We start from the raw sequence: 26,099 nt of genomic DNA, 5'->3' as shown, positions 1-26,099 counted from the left end.
ATAACTTTTGCAGAATACAGCATAATAAATAAATTCAAATAGTTGTATATTTAAGAAAATTGCTGTGGTACTTTCCCTCAGTATTAGCAGGGGGACTTATAAATAATGCACCTAAAACTTGAAAATCAATGATTCTCTTTAAGTTCTTCAGTGAAAGAAGTACTGTGCTATGCTTTTAAGGGAACCTGTCAGATAACTTGGTTGACAATCTGTATTTCTAAAAATTGCCTCAATCCCTATATGGTAAACAAATACTGAAGTCTCTCAGTTCTCATTTCATTATCACAAAACTTGTGGAAGAATAGCCGTTCTTCAGTGGCTAGTATCTGGGGTAGTTATGCTGAGTTAGCCAGTACTTTTTTTTAATTTTTTTTTTCCTGCCTCACTGCTTATTACCAATCTGGATTAAAATATTATCCCAAATATTTCATTTTGGGGGGAGTAATTAGTGTAGTACATTTTCAGCAAGGTACTATTGCTTATTGACAGAGGATGTTTGAAATACAGTTTTCAAGAACAGTGAAATAATTAAACAGTCAAATTCCGTACACATTCCTGCTGCAGTTATGCATACAATGACACTTAAAAGATGAATGATATTCAGCTGCCACCTTTCTCCCTAACAACTTTCTCTCCTGAGTAGCACAGTAGTGACGAATTACTTCAGTTCTTCACAAATTCCAGTGAAGCTCAGTGTTTTCTGTACTCCTTCCTGTTCCACCTATTGCAGTGCAGACAGCCCCTGACCTGGTAACAAACTCTGTCGAGCCACCAGAACTCATGTGCTCATCGTGGCTTTACATCTCCTTTGCCAGATACTATTTCTTATGTCATCTTTCGGTCGACTCGGATAGGTTCCCCTCTGCATCTTTTACTCTGAGGCAAAAGAGGACAGTCTAGCCTTTTCTTGCAGAATGACTAATATTTTCTGGTTGCTAGCATGATTAAAAGTAGCATCATAAATCTCACCTTGCCAGTATTTTCTAGCTTGTCTAATTTCACATCAAGGCTGACTAATTCTCTTCAACTTTCTAAAGGGTTTTTTTTACCGTTAGTTCAAGCTGTAGTACAACCTTCTCAGCTAAAAGAACCTGCTTCTCTTCCTGATTCTTGAGGAAGCTTTTTTTTGTTTGTGTCATTCTCCTTTTCAGCTTTTTGAGGAAATTTCCAGGTACTCATATTTATCGTGAAGCCTTTTTTCTTTACTCTTTCCTTGCTTTTTATCTTTGAAAGCTCTTCCATCTCTGTTTCTGTCTGAAGTCAACAGAGATAGCAAGTGGTAATTTTTCTTCGTAAGAGGTATTGCTGGCACTGTGATTTATCGCTGGTTTGTTTGGGGTTTTTTTTCCAAATGTGAAATACCTATTGAGGTAACCTAGGCTTTCATAAAATGCAAGGAAGCAGTTAAATGCCTGTGAACTTAATTCACAAAGTGAAAATGAGCAACCATTCGAAGCTAGCCACAAGAACATGTAATAAGGTGCAGTCTTGCATTTCGTCTCTTTCCGGCCTCGAATGCCTTACTATGGTTCGACATAAGTGCTAATCTGATGATTCACAAGCCTGAACTACCTCTCACAGTTAGACCCTTATCACCTGTGTTTTTTTAAAATACCCATTTATCCAACAGTTAAATACTAGAACAACGTTCTGGGTTCACCCAGAATGAATGTTACGCAAAAGGCAGATTTAAGTTTCTCTGTGCTTTGAAACTTTCAGGGTAATTCTTTCCGTGGAAAAGGTGATTGAACAGAGACTGTGTCTTCTGCTCTTATTCCCATGGAATAATTGAACACTTACTGGATTAGAAGAGACAATGTGCTGGTTTTTTTGTATTTTTTTATTTTTAGGAAAAGGCAAGATGTGTGTTCTGATGGATACTTAGAATATTAAAGTAATCATCGAAACAAGGGACTGAACTAAGGACAGATCTGTAGGAGGGAGACCGAGGTCTCAGTTAATTCTCTGTATTGCTCTGTCTGGCTTCATTAGCGTTCATATACTCTGTGTCACCATAGAGGTGGTTCCTGAAGCTTTAGCATTTATAGTACATGTCTGCGTTTGTGAGGTTTTTTTATACGTATTTTTATTATTGATAATATTTTTTATTTGCCCTTGTATAATTAAGACCAGAATCTGAATTGTGCCTCTGTGGGATACATTCCACCTGCAGTGAGGAAATCAGTGATCTTGCAATGGACAAGCGTCCATCAGTCTGTAGTATCCTTAGGTGAAGAAAATGAGAGGAGCTAGGGAAAAGGGAAGATATGTTAGTCTATCCTTACTCATTTTTCTCGTCTCGTAGGAGATTTGTTCAAGTAAGAACTTCTAGATTCTGCCTGCAGATATCCACAGTTATCTGCCTCCTGACTGCCTGGTACTCCCTCTGTTTCAGTGCCTTATACTGTGTGTTGTGTACCAGTAAGGCTTTGTTTTCTTTTAAAGGTATTTGCAGAAAATGGAGAGACTCCCTGCTTGATATACCTAATAAGCAGAGTTCCCACGTAGTTCTTTAATTAATAGGACGTATGAGATGTTTTTTGAACTCTAAAAAGCAAAGAAAGACTGGAGGCATTACAAGAACCCACTTGTTGGAACTTCATTGCACTGGGAATTAAATGCAAATCTGTTTTAATATTACAACAGTGAGTATTTTGGCGTGCATGAAGGAAAACATGCAGATACCTAAAACCGATGAAGTTGTCTCTGTAGGTTGTTGAGAGGAGAAACTGTAGCTGGTTTGATGGTGTTGAGGAGGTATTATTTTAATAGTTCTGTAGTTTATAAGGAGGGGCCACATACATAGACGACACCTGAAATAGATAAACTGAAAATGGTTTTCATAAGCTTTTCTGCAGCAAGCATTTTCCTGCTCTTTTCATCTTTCTCTCTTTACTTACAGAAGGCTTTTTAAAACCTGCGTTAGCTGTTTCGGTAGAATATTTCATAGTGAAGAAAAAGGGAATATTTTCTGTTCATGTTGGCATGTTATTTCCTAACGGTACATCTTCATCAGTGCATTAAAAATGTTTTGCAGCCCGGATTTCTAATCTGCCACTAAGCCGTGAAAGGGAGTAATTCTCAGCATTTTCTTTCTTTTTTCAAAAATAAGAACTTTTATAAAAATCTGTACAATGCACTTAATAAGCAATGTTAATTCACTTTAGAAAGTCCTAATATTGAGCATGAGCTCCACAGATGACAAATCATTTATCCTCCCTGCAGGATTTGTAAATCCTACAATAAACTAGGCTTCCCAGCTCTTATTTTGGATTACTTCTGAATTCCCCTGGGAGCCACTTTTGTGGCAGATTCCATTTGGTTTCACAAGGCCTAAAGGGGGAAAACTTGGCATAGACCACAAATCTCTCACATTAGGAACAATTTGTAAACCACGAACAGAGGCAGCCAGAGTCCGTCCCCAGAACAGGCTGCTCCTGTTAGTGCCATTGTCTGAAAAGGATTGGTTTGCCATTTCCCAGATGACCTGCCTATGTGTAGAGAGATGTGAAAAGTTAGAGACAAAAATGTTTTCTACAGAGTGAGGGGGGAGCTTTCTTGTACAGAAAGGAAGGAAATACCTCTGTGGGATTTTATTTTTTCCCCTCTTCGTCCAAAAAATACAAAGAGGCCCTCTGTCTTTAATGCGAATGTCGGCTTTAAATCTTTTAGGTTTGGATTAACTCTGTAAAAGAAAAAAAAATCTGACAGGCTTTCAAATATGACGCAGAAAAACTTTTTTTTTTTCCCTCAATTCATGTTGTTCATTTGTAAAGCCAAAGGCTGGATGGACTGAATAGTAGGCGCCAGTTGTTCCTTCATTCATAGTTAGCATTACAATGGTCAGAATTAACATCCTAAGACCTACATTATCACTTTTGCTGTTTCACCAGCAAACATTTAATACAGGGTGGCTAATGCAAGCACAGCTCTTTGCTATGTCCTTATATATTGAAAAATGTTGTTGCTAATAGGAAATAAGAGTCGTAGTTACTTCAAGTTGTATGTTTTATGTTTTTTCTTGGGTTTTAGGAAACTTCGTCTCTCTAATTGCTACTTAGTTATACCAAGTCTTGCAAAATGTAGTTGTGATGGACGTTTCCTATTAGCTGCTGTTTTAGGAAATGGGTATTTCATCAAGTATGTCAAAAGTCATGCTTTGCTTATAAAGTGACCGTGCTAATACATCTTCTCCACTTCCTGAAACAAAATCGTCTTTTTTTTCCTCCATCAAAAATGGAAATTGTTTTATTTTGAACCTATTCCTGCTCAGTGTTTACACCTTTGCTGACAGCTGTTGGCAGAAATAAATGGCGGAATCTCAGGGCAATATCTGTGTCCTTTTAACGTAGCTGTGGAAAGTTTACCAGTTCTTCAGTTCAAATGCATTCTAATACTTTCCAAAGAATCAGTGTCACTAGGAACTGGGATACGAAAAGAAGGTAAATATAACTTTTTACCTATATGAGAATGAGAATTTTTTTCTGAAAACAATTCATTTTTGTTTTTATACATGAACGCATCAGGTATAATTCCAAAATGTTCACATACATGCATTCAGAAATTAGACTTTAGTTACTGCAGCTACTTGCATTTGTCTGCTAATTAATATTAGTGAGATCTCAGCTTGTTTATTTTAGTTATGTACTGAGGTTTAACCTTTGAAAGGAATTAGTCTCCAAGTAATGAAGCAAAAGATTTGAAAGGGTATTGTTCTGTAGCAATGTTACTTTCAATCTCTCTGCAATCTAATTACATTACAAAGGTATTTTTAATACTGACTGCAAAACAATCTTTCAGTAAGATGCTTCATTAAGTATTTATCATACCCTTTGCATCCATAATATTATTGATGTCGATACTTGGGCATGAATTACAAGGGTAGATTAAAGTGGTTTTTTCGATTAATGTCCATACATTATGATGTTTGTTTTGGCTTTTTAGTGTGTTTTAGTTATGAGTGTATTTACAGACCAAGTTCAAGTTATGAACAGAAGAAATTCCTGTGTATTAATATAAAGCAGTGTATAAAAAAGCAAACACGCAGCTGAAAGCAATGACCTGATTTGCAAATAATTCACCATGCGTTAATGTGTTAGATCATCATTTAACAATGTGTTGCATACTTCTGTAATTATGTAATTAGTAGTTTTCTAAGTTCTCATTTTTAAGCAGTTCTGTGGCAGTGTGGGAACTGTGGTACAGTGTATTATGTTAGAGAGAACTTTGATCCAAGTTATATTGCAAAATGATTGTAACAGTGTCCAATATCCATATCAAGGGTCAGGAACCATTATATCCTGTTCGGGTTGATTGCAAATAAGAAATTGTGCTCATAATGTATTGACAAAGATTGTGCAGATGGGAGGAATGGATTTTCGATAAATCTGATTTTAATGGAAATGTCTCCAGTCAGCATAGTGGTGTAGAGCAGGGCTGTGGAGGGGTAGATTCCCCCTCTCTCAAAGAGTTAAGCAGTGTGGTCTTTCTACCAGCTTCTTAACATGAATTAGCGCTTACTATCTACTGGATTTCTATAGCGACTCAGGCAATTTTAGAAAGGAGTTGAAGTTGTATTTCACATCAGAGAGTCCAGAGTGGTTCATTTAAATTTGCTTTTGATACCCTCAACCAAGTAATTGATATTTCTAAGGTTTTTTTCCTAGTTCTTGTCATAACACCATCACATTTTGTGCTTTATTTCCCTCCAGGCAGCTATGCTGTTCAGCTCTGGAGTGTTTTGGATGGGACTTCTATGTATTCCTATGACAGCTTTACTTTTTGATGTAGTGTACAAAGTGTGAGTACGGAAGTGCTGACATTTACGGGAGAAAGTACTGACTTTTAAACGTGTGTTCTAATTACTAATATAAGAAAAGCAAATGAAGACCAGCTCTGGTGATTATATAAAATTATTTTTCACCTTGTTTGTTTTTGATGAACTTTATTACAAGTGTTATTAATATTTTAAATGTTTCAATAATTGCCATGTATTTTTTATAAATATTTGCTGTTTCTAATTTGCAAGAACAGCTGATAAAATACATTATTTAGACTTGCTTTATAATATTTCTTCTTGTAAAGCTTAATTTTAAGTCATCTGGGAAAATGGATTTGTAAATTGAATGCTTATGTAAGTGTTAAAAAAAATCTGTTCTTTTACTTTCAAGAAGAGTAAATCTGGCAGTATTTTGTATTATTTACAGAGTAAAGAGAGCTACTTTTAAGACACTGGTGGATGAAGTTCAGGAGTTGGAAGCAAAGTCTGAGGATCCTGGGGCAGTTGTGCATGGCAAGAGGTACTGTAAAGATCTGAAAAATCTTTAGATCATTGTCTTAAAAAAAAGCTAAATATTTTCAGCCTTATACACGTATCAAAGGCAAAAGGTTATTTTTCAAAATGCATACAAGCAAAAGGCATCTGTAAAGAGGTTTCAAGTCTGCTGAGCCTGTATGTTTTTTCATACACTTCAATGTAAGTTTTACTGGGGGCTTTAGCTGATGTGTTTCTTTGTAATTGACTGTTATGTTTCTAGTTATTACATTGAGAACAAACTTGAGGTACACTTTTAATTCTGTCGCCTCTGACTGTGTTAACAGTTAATACAAAGTGAGTTTAAACATGCATCCTTCACTAGCACAGTTATAAATTGGACCTAAGCATAATAAAAACATAAAATAAATTTTTAAAACCTCTTGCTAGCGTAGGGGAAAACAGCAAAATCTGTCTGGGATTTGCTGAAATTCAGTAGAACAAGCTGGCTTTGTATCTCATGCAATCCAGAGCAAACAAATTTAATGAAATTATTTCTTACCTCATATAGGTTAAAGTTAAGACTCAACAAGAATTCCCTTGTTATATCCTCCTTCATGGGTCAGGCAGGTAATTTGAAAAGGGAGAAGGTAGAACTCAACAATTGGACAATTTCTATGTGTAAACTCAGCATAAAGGTGTGCACTCACTAAAATACTTGAGGCTTTTTAACTCTAGCTGAACTTGTAGCAAGTGCTTGCTGAACGGCCGTGTGAGATGACAAAGCCCCCTTCTTCCCCCCTTGCAATTCATTAGTGCCATTTGGCTGAGCTAGAGCTTTCTTTCCTTGTCTTCATTTTCACGAGTTTTGTGAAGTCTACAAAAAGCTGAAACTGTTGATACTTGATTTTCCTGTTCTTTCTTTCCTTTTGACTGCTGGTTTTTTAGTATCTTCATGGCAAAGGGCTTAGCCAAGAACGCGCTTTTCCTGCCGAGGTATGCATGGAAAGAGACCAGAAAAAAACACAAACAGCCACTTCTTTTACTGTAGGTTCAATTTTCAGGAAGCACCTTTTGTTCATAAAGATACTTAAGTTCCCTTTCTCCTTCAATCTTACTGTGTCCCTCCTCCAGTTCTGTGGGAATCAGCTTACTAGGATTTACCAGGTTGAGACCAAATTACATTGGATACCAGGGTGATGACCACCGTTTCTAATGGGTGGAATATTCAGCTCATGTATTTGCTCCTACTTTTCCTTTCTTTTCCTAGAAATTATTTTCACAAGACTGTTTTGTCTCTAGTGGAGTTCATCTTCCCTGGTACCATAGACAAATACCAGGGGAGGTACTGTGAGGCCTGGAAGCTCATCCCACCACCTGTGGAGCACCTAGTCTAGTGTGGTGGGCTACATAGGAGCACATACCTGTATAGAGTCTCCTGTCAGGCTCTATATGCTGTATTTGTGGCAGCAGCTTCATACTGTGGAAGTACTGCAAAATCCCCTAGTTGATGACGATGCCTTCATTGAGCATGCTTTTCCTCATCACTGCAAGACCCAACAGTGCTTTAAATGTGATCTAAATTGATTGTTAGGAATGCCTCTCCAGTGGCAGTGCCCATTCAGGCAGCTTCAGGGTAAGATCTTCCTCCACATTAACCAACTCATATATCCATGTGCGGAGATTTGAGCTAGAAGCAATCTATGCTGTGTGCTCTTTTGCAAAGACCGAAAGTTGTAAAAGAATGAATTACAGAAAAGAAAGTAGACATTAGTACTAGACAGTGCTAAAAGGGGAACATCTTGTGGGTGTAGAAGAAAGAAAGGTAATGTGCCTTTTTAGTGTTCCATACTTGCATTCCCAAGGCTTCTCTTGTATTCCCAAATTCAGCTACATTTACTTCGGTTGTCTAGGCAGTACGCTCTTCCTTTAGAATGTCTTCCTACGGAATGTCTTCCAAATCCTTTCTTATTTATGTAAGAGGAACTTGGTGTTTTCACCACTAGTTTCACAAATATCTTTTTATCCCACAGTTAAGTTGTTAGGAGGGCTTCGTGACAGTGGGTTAGTTATCTGCCAGAGTGTCTTAGATCCGTTCCTTCTCCACAAAGTTATTTTTAGATCTGTATTCTTTGAAGTATACAAGCATCCACCGAACATACAAATCAATGGATGTTAGACATCTTAGTAGGATTTATCTCTTATTTTAAAATCTCTTAAGGATTTATTCTCTCCATGATTTTTTTTTTCATTACATCTTAATTCGGGTAGAAGGGCCAAAACTTCACCCTTCATGGAGAAAGTATTCTTTGTTAAAGAAACAGTCTGATGAACTGACTTAGTTGCATCTTCAGAAATTTGATTGAACTATTGCAAACATTTTTGGGTCTCCTAAATTGCATAAGACCGGATTAACTACTTAACCAGTGCAGAGTCAGTAGTTAAATTGGTAAGGCATGTCCTCTACATCTGTTTTAAATACACGCATGAGACTTATTCTTGAGTTGTAGTGCTTTTCATGCAAGATCAAATAGTTATTTTTGACAAACTTACTGTGTATTCTTCAGCACCAAATAATATTTATCTAATGTGCATACCTCTGGAAGTACCTTTTTATGTTGTAGCAGAAAACGGGATTTGTTTTCATGAAATGCCAAAATAACCTAAGAAAATATAAATCACTGTTTGATTAAGAGTTAACTGGGAAATAGCGAGAACGATAATTCAGGAGTTTTTCCACTCTGTCCATTCCCATCTTAAAAATACTACAACACAAAATAAGAGGCTCAACTTCCACAGATAACAGGTCAGGTTTTCTACCATTGGCTAGATGCTGCAATCAGGCAGTATCTGAATGTTTACTTAGAAGACCTACGGTCCCCCACAATATCCTTCTCTCTAAATTGGAGAGGTACTGACTTGATGGGTGGGTTGTTTGGTGGATGAGGAATTGGCTGAATGGTCGCATCCAGAGGGTAGTGGTCAACAGCTCAATGTCCAGATGGAGATCAGTGACAAGTAGTGTCCCTCAGGGTTCCATACTGGGACCAGTATTGTTTAACGTCTTCATCAACGACACAGACAGTGGGATTGAACGCACCCTCAGCAAGCTTACTGATGACATCAAGCTGAGTGGTGTGGTTGACACACCTGAGGGATGGGAGGCCAGCCAGAGGGACCTGGACAATCTCAAGAAGTGGGCCCATGTGAACCTCATGAGGTTCAAGAAGGCCAAGTGCAGGGTCCTGCACCTGGGTTAGGACAACCCCTGCTATCAATACAGGCTGGGGGATAAAAGGATTGAAAGCAGCGCTGCTGAGAAGGACTTGGGGGTAGTGGTGGATGAAAAGCTGGAGAACAGCCAACAATGTGCACTCACAGCCCAGAAGGCCAACCGTATCCTGGGCTGGATCAAAAGAAGCATGGCCAGCAGGTTGAGGGAGGGGATTCTGCCCCTCTACTCCACTCTGCTGAGACCCCACCTGGAGTATTGTGCCCAGCTCTGGGGCCCCCAAAATAAGGACGTGGACCTGTTGGAGCAGGTCCAGGGGAGGGCCACAAAAATGATCAGAGAGCTGCAGCATCTATGCTACGAGGACAGGCTGAGAGAGCTGGGGTTGTTCGGCTTGGAGAAGAGAAGGTTCTGGGGAGACCTTGTCGAAGCCTTTCAGTATTTAGAGGGGACCCACAGGAAAGATGGGGAAAGACTTTTTAGCAGGGCCTGTTGCAATAGGACAAGGGGTAATGGCTTTAAACTGAAAGAGGGTAAATTTAGACTAGGTGTAAGGAAGAAATATTTTACAATGCGGGTGGTGAAACACTGACCCAGGTTGCCCAGAGAGGTGGTAGATGCTGCATCTCTGGAAACATTCAAGGCCAGGCTGGACAGGGCTCTGAGCAGCCCGATCGAGTTGAAGATGTCTCTGCTCATGGCAGGGGAGGTTGTACTAGATGACCTTTAAAGGTCCCTTCCAACCCAAACTATTCTGTGATTCTAAGTATATTAGTGTTAATTTTATGGCTGTTTTTTCAGCTAGAATATATTTGTGGCAGATTTCTGCAACTGTGTTGATGTGATATTGCATGTATTTAAATACAGCTAAGATTGTAGGCTTTGGCTTTTGATATTTTCCTACCAAACAATCTTAGGATGGGAATTTTCTATTTAAATTCTGAACTTGCACTTTCATCTGTTTTCTTAAAATTAGCATAAAATTTGACATTTACATTACATTGAAATTATTTAAAATACTGCTCTTCAAAGATCTTTATTGTATTTTAGCATATGCTTTAAAAGTAGGACATGGTAATATAGTCTTAAATTCTGTCATCCCTTCTATTTTTCCAGTGCTGATTCGAAACTGTTTTTAAACTGTTACTATTGAAGGCTCAGGAAGAGCATTCCTATTGTATCTCGCTGTTTCGGTGTGTGTAAGGATGTGTAATCAGACATTTTTTTTCCCCAAAACTGTCCAAAAAGACTTTATTCAGTTATTCTGTAGGCAACACGTTGAAATTAGTCACATATATTTGTCAGTTAAGTAAGAATATATCTTGAGCAAGAAGGTGCAAATTTTGCCTGGTCACTTTTCTAACAGAACGTAAACTTTCATGTTGGAATACTGTTGACTCGAGGGTGCCTTGATAGCATCAATAATAGAGCGGCTTCTGTGGATTAACAAATTTATGCCACAAAAAGTATGATTTCTATCATTAGAGCCATTGTAATTGAAATGCCACAAAGCCATTTGTACTTAAAATTGAAATGACTACGGTAAAAGGATACTTTTTGTATATAAACCATTGTTGAAAAACAGTTTTTCTGATACCTTGTATGTAATGCTTAAGCAGACACAACTGTATTAATACTTAGCACAAAAATATTTTTACTGGGTTGAATACTATATAGACTAACAATAACATGAATAAAAGCCCAAACTTGTGGAAATGTCTTTAGAGATACATACTGCAAATGCTGTTTCATATAATCAGTGTTTTTCATTCAGTCCACTTGGAAATTATTTTTAGACCAGATAAGTGGTTGGTGAGAAATATATAAAGTAGTAAAGTTGGTTTTTTTCTGTAAGTGAGATTAATTGCCTGTCAATATATACATTTCATATTCAAAAATAGTTAATATTCTGCTTGTCCATATTGGTACACATAATGAGCATAGGCGTTTAGTTACTATGATTTACCACTGGATAATTACGAAACCACGTTTTCTTGAGTTCTCATGTATATTTTTAAATATGCTTTTGAATGGCAACAGAGTGATTCATAATAAAATGCCTGCAGTATTTCTTCAAGTGTAGAAATAGAGCAGAATTTAATACCTGAATAGCTGGAAGCACTTTTCTTTTCCCAAACATATTTCCTACTTTATTTGTATTTTCTGTACCAGCAATCATATCTGTGCAGTGGAAACTTCATTATACATAAACTAAGAAATGTGCTTACTTCATGTTCTTGTAAAACTTAAGGCAGTATTTTCAGTGCTTAGCATTTAAGCAATCTGAACATTTCATTCTGGAACACAAGCAAAGAACAGGGATGGTAGAAAAATGCCAGAATAGGCCTGCTATGTTTTTAATAAAATAGTTTTTTATTAGACAATAACATAGAAATTTGCTGATTTCAACTCACAGTAAGAAGGGTTTCTCAGATGTATTGCAAAGGAGATAGAGCTGATAACTGTATCTAAGTATTCGCATGGCCTTCCACCTCTTTGACCTTCCATCTTACATGAAGATATTTATTCACATCCTTGTGGTTTAAGCCTCGGTCCCTAATTTTTTATTGACCTTGTCACTTAAACAGTTTGTAGCTCTGAACTAAAAAATAAGGCTCCTACACAGCCTAGGGGAGCAATCAGGATAAAAAAAATTATGAAAACAAACAAATAAATCTCCAAAGAGCTAGCATGTGAAAAGAGTGAGAGTAAGGTGTGTCTCAGTATTCCAGCCTCTCCATTCTTGGTCCCGTCAGCAGATGCCAACTGCTCTCCTGGAACTGGTACCTAATTCCTTTTTTACAAGGAAGTCTCATTCCATCTTTTGATTCAAAACATTGCCACAGAAGCAGTTTTCCCTGCCTATTCCCTTACCCTGTAGATTTTGCAATTAGAACTCCTCTGTGAGAATGGGAATAATCGGTTTATTTCCCCTCTTCCAACTTAGCCAAGCTCTCACTTCCTGGTACATGCTTCAACCACCAGACTGGAGGGGAACAGAAAGGAGAGAGAGACTGTTAGTCTCTGCAGTTTAAGACAGTGGTTCAGCTTCATATATAAGTAGTATATACTCACTGAAGAAAGAATGAGCATTTCTAATGTAATAACGGTTTGAATGCTAATCTAGTAAGGGAAGCAGTCTAGTTCCATTCCTTTCACCACTTAGTCTGGTCAGTAGCCTGGAAAGGTAAGTCTGTTGAGCTAATTGACAATAATATTAAAAAGTAATTTGACTGATCAAAATTCAGTAACATAGGTATGTGAACCTGTTATGCTTCCTACATCCCTACACAAGAAACAACTTTGATAATCTGGCAAAACTACAACAACATTAAATCACTATATACTCAGAGTAAACATAAGATACTTTTTAAGTGAACTGATTTTTAGACCAGTTCACATGGGGAGGGGCTGGATTTTTCAGCATTGGAAAAGTTTAAACAATAGGTGGGTATTTCTCTCAAACACAAGCTCTAATTCGCAGTGAATATCAAACTTAGAGGAAGAAATCTTTTTTGGTGAGTTTTGTGTGAGTTTTTTTAATATAGTCCCTTGCACATCTTGAATATGTTATCAAAATTGTCAGATTTTGAAAGCTTTCTGAGCTAAGAGCACTGTCTTATGTAAAAAAAAAAAAAAAATAGAAAAAGACTGTAATTCGACCTGGCACTAATCAGGCCACGCTATGTCAAGGAAGCCAGTGCCTTCCCTTTACACCGCATGTTTCTAAAGGGGTCATGCTCAAATGTTCACATTATTCATTTATTTGTACTGTCAGCGCAGAACAGTGCTTCAAACAGATGCTTTGCCTGTGCTGTGATGAGTACAAACATTACCAGGGATCTGGACTTCATAATCTGCCCTCGCACATGCTTGTAATCATCTTAATAATTAGTTCAGGCACAATTTAAAAAGAAAAAGGAGAATGTACACTTTTCCTTTAATTCATTCTGAGCACAAGAAGGACATGGACCTGTTGGAGCAGGTCCAGAGGAGAGAAATGAAGATGATTAGAGGGGCTGGAGCACCTCTCCTGTGAGGACAGACTGAGAGAGTTGGGGTTGTTCAGCCTGGAGGAGAGAAGGCCCAGGGGAGACCTTATAGCAGCCTTCCTGTGCTTAAAGGGGCTACAGGAGAGATGGGGAGGGACTCTTTATCAGGGAGTGGAGCAATAGGATGAGGGGTAACAGTTTTAAACTGAAAGAGGGGAGATGTAGATCAGATATTAGGAAGAAATTTTTCACTCTGAGGGTGGTGAGACACTGGCACAGGTTGCCCAGAGAAGCTGTGGATGCCCCATCCCTGGAGGTGTTCAAGGCCAGGCTGGATGGGGCTTTGAGCAGCCTGGTCTAGTGGGAGGTGTCCCTGCCCAGGGCAGGGGGTTGGAACTAGATGATCTTTAATGTCCCTTCCAACCCAAACCATTCTATGATTCTATGAATTATTATTTCCCATTTAACAGACTCAAAGGGATACTGTAAAGAGTAAGTAAATATTTTTCACACATGTCCACTTTCTTTGTAGCTTAACTGAAAGAGCCCAACTACTGAAGAATGTTTTTAAGAAGAACCATGTGAACTTGTATCGCTCTGACTCTCTGCAGCAAAACTTGCTTCGTAAGTTTTCACTGACAAAAAGAAATTAATATCCATTAATAATATAGAAGTAAAATTCTACCTTTCGCTGCACTTGTTTATAGTAAAAATGTAATATTCTAAACCCAGTAGACCATGTTCTTTGCCTGTTGGTAGGTTTCTCTTCATTCCTAAGATAGTGCATAGAGTTCTTTCTGCTATTTTATAATTGCAAAATTAGGTAAGAAACGGCATGGATTTCCTACCTACTGATTGCTGAAAAGACGTTTATTCCACCCTGTTGACCTTCGTTAAATTGTTTTTATTAAAGCTTTTAACAAAAGACATCTGATCAAAACTTAATGACCTTCTATTTTGTTTTATATCTGCAGATGGCTACGCCTTCTCTCAAGACGAAAATGGAATAGTTTCCCAGTCTGAAGTAATAAGAGCTTACGATACCACAAAACAACGGCCGGAGGAATGGTGAAGGAACACGGCTCGAGATTTAGGCCTTATTAGTTACTTTTGTGAGACAGACTGCTAGATCTTTGCTGGGACCTGCGACCATGGCCCAGTTACCAGAGATTTAAAGATCTGTGATGGTCTTGTTCCATAAAGTTTGGATTTGTGTATTCAGTAGACATAAGCACTGTGCAATTATACTGTAACACACCATCTCTAAATTTTTTAACGAGTATTTGCTTAGCCTTTGTAAACAGATTGGAATTTACCTTGTATGTTGCCAGCTTGCTTATTTTACAATGAAGTTGAATCAATAGTGGTCATATACTCAGAAGGCAATGGTCAGATCGCTAAACATACTTTACATTGGCAGGCCATTAGCATCTGTGAAGGTTTTCAAGTGTTAATATATTTAAATACAGTTGATAACAAGCCTTTGATTTCAACAAGTGCTGAAAAAATAGTATCTTACTGGTGTTAATTCACCTTCTTTGAGAAAGATTTTGAGTCAAGACGTTTATAGATGTTTGTGTCAAACTAACCTAAAAACGTTTGCCAAAGAAGTTCCATAAATGTTTTCTGTTGTTAGAAATAATTTGAAAGGAAATTAACTCCAGTCCTGATCTCAGAACTGCATGCTTGAGTCTCCGCACTTGAGGAGAAACATTTACAGTACAGTGAGTCTAATTTGAGTGGCCTTTACGGCATTTGCTTTCAAAACTGCAAGTCTTTGCACCTTTGGCCTTATACAAGCTTTTCCCTTATTTTCATTTCGTATTGCATATGTTGAAAATGGCTGCCACCTTGTAAAATTGAGTACACATACTATTTCGTTCAATTTTTAAGAATTGCTCTGCCTTACTTCCCTTTTGCAAACTCCAGTTATTTTTGCGATGCGTAGTTGTATCTGCTTGTACTGTAGGTTCAAAAAGAAAGTTTGTTTTAACTTATTTTAAAATAATTAATTAAATTTTCGACATTTTTACACTAAAATTATTTGAAATGCGTACGTTGAAATAGAGAGCAAAGCATGCCCTTCGCTAGTCTGTGGTATGTACTGTTTTATTTGCACTAAAGCCACTTCCTATAAAGGTGTGAAATACATTGCAGCAGCCTCTTTACAACTTACTGGTCGTGCAGAATACCAATATACCCTCTCCTCTAATGAAAAATGGAGAGGAAGTGACTGCAGAAAAAGAGACACACCTAGTTTAAGAAAAAAAAAAAAAAAGGAGGGAGGTGTTAAATGAGAGCATTGTGGTAACTTTTTTAAGTAGTTATACTTGGTATTTCTCAACTTACTACTCAACAACCATCAGGTTTGAAAATAAGAAAAGCTACTTTAACTTCAGAATTTAGTTAAATTTTGTAGCTTTTTGGTCCATGTTTCATTCTGAGTTTAAAACCCAACATAATTACTATAGAAAATACATTTTTCTATAGTAGCAGTTTTTAATTAAATTTCTGTGCATTGCACAGATATGATCTTTATTTTCCTTGAATGGAGATCAACTAGATGGAAAAACAGAACAATGACGTCCCCAATGATCTGTTAAATTGAGAATTTCCTCTTTACTCTCCAGATCATCCACTTTCAACTTAACAAGTCATCCAGTCCCATCTTTTCTCTGCCCTCCTTCAGTAGTCATATACTTACTAAAGGTTGACTTTTCCTCCTTGCTGTTCATAGAGCTAAACACTTAACACGGAACGTTATTGCACTGTCCAAGTTTCTGATGCTCCATTCCAAGAGCAACTTATAAATACACACGGGAAACCCAACAAAAGGCACTATATGAAAGTACATATTTAGGAAGGCGGATCAATGGGAAGGCAGTCTGCATTTCACATGCATGTAATGCAGTGTCTTCCTCTCGCCTTCCCGGAGCGATCTTTAAACAGAAAACAGAAGAGCCAGGGACAAAGGGAACGTATCCCACTAGAAACAGTACTGCCAGTCAGTCATGCAGACAAGAACTGCCTTCAGAAAAGCCATTGCAGGCATAGATAAATAGATGGATCAATATGGGAGGGCCAAATCACTTGACCTAAGGCAAGAAAAAATTTGGGGGCATGCCCCTTTCCTAAAATGGGGATCCCTATTTTCTGTCACCCGAGGGACAATGACCAACTTCAAAACATTTCTGAAATTAACCATGACACTGTTGCTCCTTTAGAATCTTTCGGTGTACTCAACTCGTATAAAACAACTCAATCTATACGTACTCTCTTTATGGGTAAATTTTTTATTATTATTGGGTTTTTTTCTGTTCTAAATGGTTTAATTGCTGATTTTGCAGAAAAGGATGTGAGGACGTTGTAAAATATTTACAATGAGAGATTTATATGATCTCTGATTCTTCCTATGATACAAAATTAAAATTCTGTCTCACAGTTGTAATACAGTTTGTGGAAAATAACACACTGTGTATCCCCAGTTTAACTATCTTAAAAAGGAAGAAAGCAACTGAAACAGTTCTAAGATCCTAAATTTAGACTGTAATTTAGGTTTTTAAGGTAGTCTTATCACAGCGTTTCATCCTTGCATCTTTACAGAATTTGAAGTAGTATTTCACAAAGTGCATTTTTCGGTTTTATTACTTCTGATGGGGTTTTCTCCTGTATCTATACTTCTGGTAATTAGTGGTTGGATGATACCAATTCTTGGAAACAGTAAAAAAAGACAATGTGGCAATTCTAACTATGGGTTTTGATTGCTCGTACGATTCCATTTGCAAATGTAAGATCATCTTAGCTATGTGTGCCCATTTTTAAATCAGGTCAAGTATACAGTGAGCACTTTATTTTCGTGTTGAGTACACAGGACTATAATCTGTTACCATCCTGTTCGTACATCATATCTTTGTTAAAATAAGGGGGTCGCGCAGTCATTTGTTTGAAGAAAAAATAGTTAAGGCAAAAATTTTCGTAACAATGCCTCTGTTCTTATTGTTTGAAAATTCAAGTTTGTATCAAATACAGAATTCACCCGGACTTTTCCATCTGTTTCACATGCGCTGCATAGCAATTACAAGTTAGTATTAAAAATTTCCGTCAAAAAGTTGCACCAGTGCCACTTAGAAATCGGGTGTCTTATATACTGTTGCTTGATTATTTTTAAATATATACATAGATATATATAAATGATTCAAAAGAGTAAGTAACAGGAAACAAATTTTAACAAACCTATTGGTAATTTGTATTTGGAATTTTTTCTTGCCATTTCCTAATTTTACACTTATTTTTGCAAAGCAGTTTCAACAGATTTATACTTAGTCGTCATCCTATTTGTATAAAATGATAAATAAAATATTTTGAAACAGTGAAAGATAGCTGAAGATTCCTATTATGTCCACATGCATTCATAGAATTCACTGTGTTACGAAGATGCGCGTGAAGTGTCTTAAGACTTCTTTCGTTACACTTAAACCCGTCTTGAATGATGAGTAATTTGGAATACGTGTTAAATTTAAAGAGAAGTTTTTTCCCTTTTTTTTTTTCCTTGTGTATTGCGTAAAAGCGCTTGTAGTTCTGATGGATTTATCATTCCGTCTGCATGAGGCAATATTGCTAAGTGTTCTGAGGCAGTGCATGGTGGTTGCTGTTCCCTGTTTTTTTTAATGCCTTCGTTAAAAGTCTGCTCGTAATATATCGAGAAGCTAGCGCTATGTAAGCAAACGAGTTTGTCGGTTCAGCTTTCTTGGTACTGGATGTTTTCACTGGTAACAAAACTCAACAAATGAGTTTCTCCTCCCCCCCCTCTCCCCCCCCACCTCTTCTGCCCTCGCTCCCCCAGTTTCCTCGCTGTTAACCAATAGATCTTTATTAAACAAAGGAATATTTTAGCATTCCAAACCTGGTCCCTGCTTATGCAAACCGTTCCTTGCGTAGGCTTCAGCTGGGCTGTTTGTGAGCGTAAGAGACTGCTCATCCCAGCGGTGATGTGCGAAGTTGGGCGCTTTGGAGAGGTGATGATACTTTTAACTTAAACGAAAGCATTTCCATGTAGAGAGTGATTTGTGATCGCAAAGCTGTGACCAGAACAAGTTGGGTTTTTTTAAAAATCATATTTTATGGTGTTTCTTTATTGTAGAACAGAAGCCATAAACGCATTAATATTGGTTTTCTACTTCGACTTAATTTTTCATTAAGACTTTCAGTGTTTGATATGTGCAAACCACTGCAGAAAGCGGTCGGTCTGCAACAGTAAAATTTGCATTCAAGGTCAAGTGAGGTTTTACAGCTCCACTAAGCCATTACTGCTGAAACTGTCGTGGAAATTATGAAGCTGCATGAATGAAGACTTTTTGACTCGGTGTTTATGGTAGTTTCTCAGGTTTAGTTTTAACTGGATGTTAAATGCACTGTGTTTTATAAATATTTCTTCTCTTTTAGTAACACATTCAGTTCTATGCAGTGTTACATGTCATTTGGCATTTGGTGAACGTGCATGTTTTGAACTGCAAATTTTAAATGTTTTGTCTTTTAATTGTTAAAAAAAATGAATAAACTTTGCCATTAAATGAAGAAGCTTGGTTGAATTGATTGTTGCAGATGCTAGGGATCACTTTCAAAGGAAGACATATATCCCATCGCTCCTGGTTCTTTAAAATGGGACAGATCAGAAATAGCGTTTCACAAATTACCAAAGAATTCTTATGTTATTAAGGTAAACTGAAAAAGTAGGAAATGTTTTTGAGGGTGTTTTTTTTTTTAAACACCTATTTTGAGATGTCTTTTTCAGTTCTCATGTGAAGTCCAGAAAAAGTTACTAGAAAAAAAAAAAGGGGGGGGGGGGGGGGCGGAGCACATGAGTCTGCAATTTAGTGATTTGCAGCAGAGCCCAAACATACTCTGGGGCTGATGCCATATTTTGAAAGAAATATGCAGTACAAGAATCGTAGAGTGGGAATAAGGAAATGTCATCTCCTTTTTCAGGCAACAGTGATAAATACCATATCCTTTGGCTACGATACGAGCGGGTATTTCTTTCCCCTAACAGCGCCCACCCACTGAACAAAAATCAGTGTATCCAACCCTGAACTGAGTTCTGTTCGTAGACAGGTGGCGGATTCTTTATAAACGCTCCGTACAATGAATTTATTTTGTAGATATTGTATCCTGTCAAGGCAGGTTTGATAACAGATGCATCTTTCACGCTGTTAGTTTCATGATACCCAGCCTCTAACAGTAGAGCCGGTGTAAGAAGATTACACCACACGGCCTGTCGCCACCTCTGTTACGCTGGCAGTCATGAAGCCATGGAAATTACTCGGGTTACAATCCAGTTTATAAGGATCCTGGCTCCCTTTCAAATCCTTTCCCTCCTTTCTTACGGCAAACGTCATTTTTAAGCTGAATCATTTCACCAACCTGATTCACACCACAGCCCCCCTGAATTTGCACAAGTTGTACATGGAGAGAATAAAAACGACAAAAAGGGGTTTCTCCTGCCTTTGCTAAGGAAGGTAGCGTGTCATGGAGTTACGGCCTCGGGGTAATTGCGACTGGGGAACTGCTTACACGGGTGTTGTGGAGCAGCAGCCCCCGCAAAAGCAGAAGCTCTGTTCAGAGCAGCACGTCCACCGAGCACATCGCAAAACGCAGAAAAAGTGCCAAAAATTTACTCCATCTCCATAATACTACTGTCAAGCTGCAACTGAACAGTAGGGACCAACTGATTTTGAAATTGTCACTTTTTTTTTTTTTTTTAATTCCAGTGGGATTAGTTTTACAAATAACCCATGAGTTTACGTAGCTACATATCATACCGCTTACCTAGTTTCAAATAAAATCCTTCAGACATTCCTGCAAGGACATGTAATGTTTTTCTTTGCGCTGAAGAGTCTTTTTTGCACTTTGGAGATAGATGCTTAAGACACCCAAAATGTAGAAACACAAAACAAACGGCTGATCATGTCCCTGTTACCCTTTGCCCAGGGAAGGGCTGGGTTTCAGATGTGCCGTTACCCGTTAATGGCAATCGAAGCATTTTGTGCATGATGTGCGTGAATGACAATAATCAATTTAACTGTGATTTTTTGTTTCATTTTGATTTATTTCAGATTGGTGTCACTCTAGTAAAATGGGTATGAACTAACTCCAGTATTATAAAAGAAATGGTTAAAAAATAGTGTTAAAGAAGCGGCATGGCAGTAAAGCAAGTACTGTGTAAAAGTTATTTCTGATAGCAGTTATTTCTTTTGGTTCAAGCGTACATCTAGCCCTTCAAACTTAAGTACTCAAAAATCTAATTTTTAGATTTTTTTTTATCAAACATTAAAGTTTATCTTTGATGATATCTTTGACATTTATCAGTCATTAAAACAGCGTATCAGAATGCCATTCGTGTTCTGTCTGCAAGTTTCGGGAAAATGGCTATTTCCTATAAATGGTAGAAGCATCTAGAGCCAATAGGTCCTTTTCTTTAGGCGGGAAATTCGGCGTTCCCACCTGCACCCTCAATCCAGCTGGAACTGGCTGGCGCAGGCAATGGGCATTTTGGTCCCTGGGCTTCTATTCTGGCCACCTTCACCTGGTCCCTATTTTCTGGCCACCTTCACCTGGTCCCTATTTTCTGGTCACCTTCACCTGGTCCCTATTTTCTGGTCACCTTCACCTGGTCCCTATTTTCTATTCTGGTCCCTTCCCTTCAGCCATGTGGGTCACTGCCAGGGTGGCTGCATGAACAATCGTGCATAGATTCATCTCAACTTATAGATTCCTGTCCGTCTGTTTCCAGGTGGTGCATACCCCCCACCTCACCTGCTTCACAGGTCACCCCTCCTCTTCCCCAGCCTTAGACCCCCCCCCGCCCCGCAGGATTTGTTGCACTCTGTGGCCACCCATCTGTGAGGCGCTTCACACTCTGTAAACTTGCTGATTTCTCCACGTCCGATCCAACGAAATTATTCCCGTGCGTCCAGTTCTTCAAGCATTTTATGGGGTTTAAACCCATTTTGCAGCACCCGGGGAGGAGAGGCAGTAGCTCGGAGGGGTCTTCGCACTGAGTTTCACACTACGCGGCAAACTGCACAGCCTTTGCTTAGGCTGAATAATCACTACAATCTGTAAGCCTGCACACAAGCGTCGCCAAAAATCCGTCCCTGCGCTAAAACATTAATAAATCCGCCCGCTGAGACCATCATGGCTACACCCCCAAAGGGTCATGGGCAATCGCTGGGCCCAGCTCGCGGCCTCCCAGGTACAGCCCATCCTGGAGAAAAACACTGAATTTCAGCTGCCCACCACCCGTGTCGGCGGCTCCGATGGCTAACCACTCTTTACAGGAACATAAAATTGCACCTTCTTAACTAGACTCGATCAAGTTTCTGCTTCCAGCAGGATCTGTGTTGCCTTGGTTTACTAGATAAAAAAAAAAAAAAAAAAAAAAACAACTTTCCTACTAATTGAAGATTTCTATTTGTAAAAAATGCAGTTGAATCGTTTTACTGTCTGTTGCTGCTGTATACAGGAATCATCAGCAGATCTCGCAGGACGCTCCCAAACAGCCGAGCTGACAGCTGTTGCAATATTAAATGATTTTTCCAAATAGTTACTTCATGAACAGTCCTGTATTTCTTACCCATTCCAAATTTACAGTGAGACTTCTATGAAACCCCATCAAAGATGGGCAAAAATTTACCCGTCCCCTTCCCTGAAGACCGTTTCTTAAAAATTTGCAAGCCAAAACGCTTACCTCTCAAGCAATTCCCCAAGTACTCAGAATCTGCTTTTTAGATTTTTACCAAACACACACTCCTGTGCATCGTTACTTCAGCTTGTCATTAACAATTGCAACATTCAAGCTAAAACCTGTTACTTAAAACACAGAAGCATAGAAAGTGTTGGGTTGGAAGGGACCTTCAAAGGCCACCGAGTCCAACCCCCCTGCGGTAAGCGGGGACATCTTTAACTAGATCAGGTTGTACAAATCACTGTATACCACTTAAGTGGTCTTTCTGCTTAGAATCCACATGTCCAGTAGTACAATCTATTGGATTGTAATATTAATTATGCAATTAAAAAAAACATATTTAAAGGACTATTTCAAAATTTATTTTTTTTTCATAAATGCTAAGATACTGATTTTTCGATATTTGCTAAGGAAAAATATGTATTCAGCTCTTGAGGAAGAACCAATGAGGCTTTTCTAAAACCCAGAGAAGCACGCTGTAATTCAGAAGTGCTGTAATTTCCACATGCATCGATGTGCCGGTACTTGTGGAATACAGCTCAGCTGCAACGTCCTTCAACAGATCCCATAGACGGGGAGTCTGGGGCTGATAAAATAGGACAGTTCAGCCCCTGACACTGCAGATTCTGACACACAGCACGACTTTGTTCACAAAAATAAGTATACATGTCTATGTAAGTATAATATATAAGTATACATACACAAGTATATATGTGTATTTTCCATTTGTTAGCTGCACGTGTTTGGTTAAATGCCTTTTTTTTTTCTTCTTCTTCCATTTGGTTTGTTGGTTTACTTGGAGGAAGGAATGTAGAAGGGCAAACAAAATTTATTCCTAGGGCAGGATGTTTTAAATTAAAACACCCAACTAATCAGTGTCGGTTTAACCACATCTTTACCACAGTTCCATATAAAAGACGTTAATTGATCTACTAGTTCGCTATATATTCAGAATTTTATATTATATTAAACCTGCACAACAGGTGCACAGTTAGAGACGTAAATCATTCACAAAAGCAAAATTCAACTATTTTTAACAGGAAAAAATACCGTATAGTTACACCATCGAAACGAAAACTTGCTCATCCAACGCTACCTGTACAGAGACATACAGATGACACAACATTGCAACCACACAGTTTATTGATTATTTTTTTTGTGTGTGTGACTACTAAATAATTAGTGTTGTCAATGCTGTAAATACATTTTAAATTACAAGCTTGTCTTTACATTTCATACATGGCTAATTTTACAAATAGAACTTCGCGATCGGTTCGGCCAACTTAACACACGTTGCTGAGCAAAAAGGCAACAATAAATACTTCCTTCTGAAATATGCTTTAATATAGCGCCATTTTTAGAATTTTCTGCGGAGAACTTATTAGTGATATTGCTGAATACATTCTGCTTTTCTCATAGATAATGGTTTGGCTGCTTGGGACTGGCACGTTTTCAACTAGCGTAATTAGTACTAGTTTTACCTATCGTAGTTACAGTTTACTAATGCAAATATGCGGTGTAAGTTCAGGTATATTATGTGTATTTTAAAAAACCCCACGCATTTTGATATCTATAGCAAAATACTTTCTTTTATTTTCATTGCTCATGGAAGCGGGAAGCAGTCAGCTCTTTTCGGCATCCGCAAACTCTTCTCTTTAGTCTAGTTCCTCTCTGACTTCTCACGCTTAGCGCTGCTTTATAGAACTAGTCTGATTATTACCAGTGGAACGCAGCCACCGTCTGTTAACTAAGTTAATAGCACTTAAGGTTAAAACGCCATTTATAACACCATGAAATGAGTAATTTTATCCCAAAACGGTTTTTCTACTTGTCTCCGAACACGTTCCGCGCAAATTAGACTGAACGACTCAGAGCGGTCACTTGATTTAGAGCAACTAAGTTTGGGATATTTTACAATTCATTCGTGAGTGTGATCCAAGTTCGGGAAATGAGCTCCCAAACGAGACCTTGTGCTTTTCCAAGGGCAACTCACCCACGGGAACGGTTCTGGCTTCCGCAGCCCCAGAGCGCGTCAGGGTGAGCCCCGGCAGCAGCTTCCCAAGACGCCCGGCATTTCTTGACCACTCCTTTCAGCTCTGACTAAAATCGGAGCAGCTCTTCCCAGCCAGGGCAGGCTCTGGCTGGAGAGGATACCCAAAGTACGGCGGCGACACCAGAAATCCCGATGGCTGGGTGAGGTGGACGGCGTGGGCTGCCTGGAAGCAGCCGGATGTGTACGGAGGGGGTGGCGATGCCGCAAGGCACCCTGGCTCTGCCCGGGGAAAGGAGAACCTGCGAACGGAGCCGCCGGTGGAACTGGAGCTCGTGGCAGTACTGGACTGCCTGGACGGCGTCCTGAAGCTGGTGGAGGCCAGGATCATGGGAAGAGTCTCGGTCTGATAGCTCCGCAGAGAAAACCGTATGGGCTGCGACGGTTGTTTAGGTCTTAAACACGTGCAACAATAAACCGCTACCAGAGAGCCCACGATAATGAAGGCAATAAATATTGATCCAACAATGAGGAATGGGACGTAGATCGGTTCTGGGAGAAGAAAGAATAAGAAAAGCCGCGCACATTAGCCTGCGAAGCGACAGGTCTGCTGTGCAGAAACGAACTCCACAGAGTCTACGAAGCCCCGCACCGTTTCAGCCCCACGAACACGCTGAGCTGCTCGTAGGACAGAGCTTCCTACCACGATCCTTAGCACAAAATTAAAGTTTAAACCCCGCGCGTACCAGGCAACATTACTTTCTGGTGACAGTTTTAATGGTTACCAATGGTAAAAGCTTTCTACAGCGTGTCCCGTTGGTGGTTCCGGTTAGGTTTTGCTCAGGAATCGCCCTCCTCTCCTCCTCCCTCGCCCCCCAAAACTGTCGGGACTGTCCAGTGTAACAGCCTGAATCTGCCGGCGGAGCTCAAACGCTGCGGATGCTGTTAAGGTGGAAAATAAGGGCAGAGCGTGTGACTTGGGACACCAGCCTCCCTCTGCGCTGCCGGATTCCTTTTGTTCGGAAACCCGGCGGTCCCTGGCACCGTGGGGCTGTGACTGCAGCGCACCGGAGCCCGGTCTCACCCCCGGGGACAAAAGGGAAGTTGAACGGACGCCGCCAAGTTTCCCGATGCAAACTTCAAATACAACCCGTCCCTTCCAGGTGGGTCGGGCCCCGCCGCCGGGACCCCTCCGGACGGCGGAGTTAACGCCAGCGGCCGCATCCCCGCACCCCCGCTGCCTCCCCCCGCTGCGCACCTGGAGCCGCTCCCGCCTCCTGCCCCCCCGCGCCCCGACCCCGGCTCCGGCACCAGCCCCGCAACCCGGCCGGGCTCCGGCGGCCGAGGGGATGCTCGGCGGAGGAGGCGGGGGGGGTCCGGCTACCCGCCCGCCCCGGGACCCGCGGTGGGGTGGGGGTGGGGGCGGACCGGGCACTCACGGGCGGTGACTCCCGGGTCCGGGGGCTCCCGGTCGTTGGTGCAGCCGCCCTGCTCCAGGCGGGCCTCGGCGGCGGCGCAGCAGTAGCGCAGGGCGCAGGAGCCGCAGCAGATGGTGGCGGCCGCCGTGTCGAAGCCCTCGGGGCACTGAAAGCCTTCGTGGTAGCCCCCTTGCCCGTCCACCCAGCCGTGGCAGTACTCGCCGCCGCCGGGCTGGCCGCCGCCGCCGCCCCCCAGTAGCCCCACCAGCAGCCAGCGCAGCAGCAGCCCTCGCCGCCGCCGCCCCGCCATCGCCCCGCCGCCGCCGGCCCGCTGCCCGCCCGCCCCGCCGGGGCAGGCAGGGGGCGGCCCCGGGAGCCATGCGGGGCCTCCGGCGCCGCGCCCGGGGGGGTGGGGGCAGCTCCCCCCCCCCCCCCCCAGCAGCCCCCCGCAGCCGCGCCCCCCCCGCGGGG

At 40.3% G+C, this 26,099-nt stretch overlaps 2 protein-coding genes across 4 annotated transcripts in view; one reads left to right on the top strand and one right to left on the bottom strand.

Moving 5' to 3' along the window:
- Positions 1-15,816, top strand: part of ATP8A1 (ATPase phospholipid transporting 8A1) — a 124,877-nt gene extending 109,061 nt beyond the window's left edge. For all 3 annotated transcript variants that reach the window (XM_063335568.1, XM_063335570.1, XM_063335569.1), the window contains 4 exons: positions 5,712-5,800; positions 6,207-6,299; positions 14,010-14,101; positions 14,452-15,816. In XM_063335568.1, the coding sequence (XP_063191638.1) occupies positions 5,712-5,800; positions 6,207-6,299; positions 14,010-14,101; positions 14,452-14,549 (372 nt within the window). In that variant the 3' untranslated portion in view covers positions 14,550-15,816. The remainder of the gene's footprint in view (positions 1-5,711; positions 5,801-6,206; positions 6,300-14,009; positions 14,102-14,451) is intronic.
- Positions 15,817-23,390: 7,574 nt separating this feature from the next.
- On the bottom strand, positions 23,391-25,967 carry SHISA3 (shisa family member 3). The gene is made up of 2 exons (XM_063336001.1): positions 25,650-25,967; positions 23,391-24,762 (listed from the first exon to the last, which is right to left on the bottom strand). The coding sequence occupies exons 1-2, from the start codon at positions 25,936-25,938 to the stop codon at positions 24,311-24,313; spliced, it is 741 nt and encodes a 246-aa protein (XP_063192071.1). The 5' UTR covers positions 25,939-25,967; the 3' UTR covers positions 23,391-24,310.
- Between the last annotated feature and the right edge of the window lie 132 nt (positions 25,968-26,099).

This window comes from Chroicocephalus ridibundus, chromosome 5, assembly GCF_963924245.1.
Source record: "Chroicocephalus ridibundus chromosome 5, bChrRid1.1, whole genome shotgun sequence".
Classification (NCBI taxonomy): Eukaryota; Metazoa; Chordata; class Aves; order Charadriiformes; family Laridae; genus Chroicocephalus; species Chroicocephalus ridibundus.
Note: the sequence above shows the minus strand (reverse complement) of the source record. Positions and strands in the feature narration are given on the sequence as shown.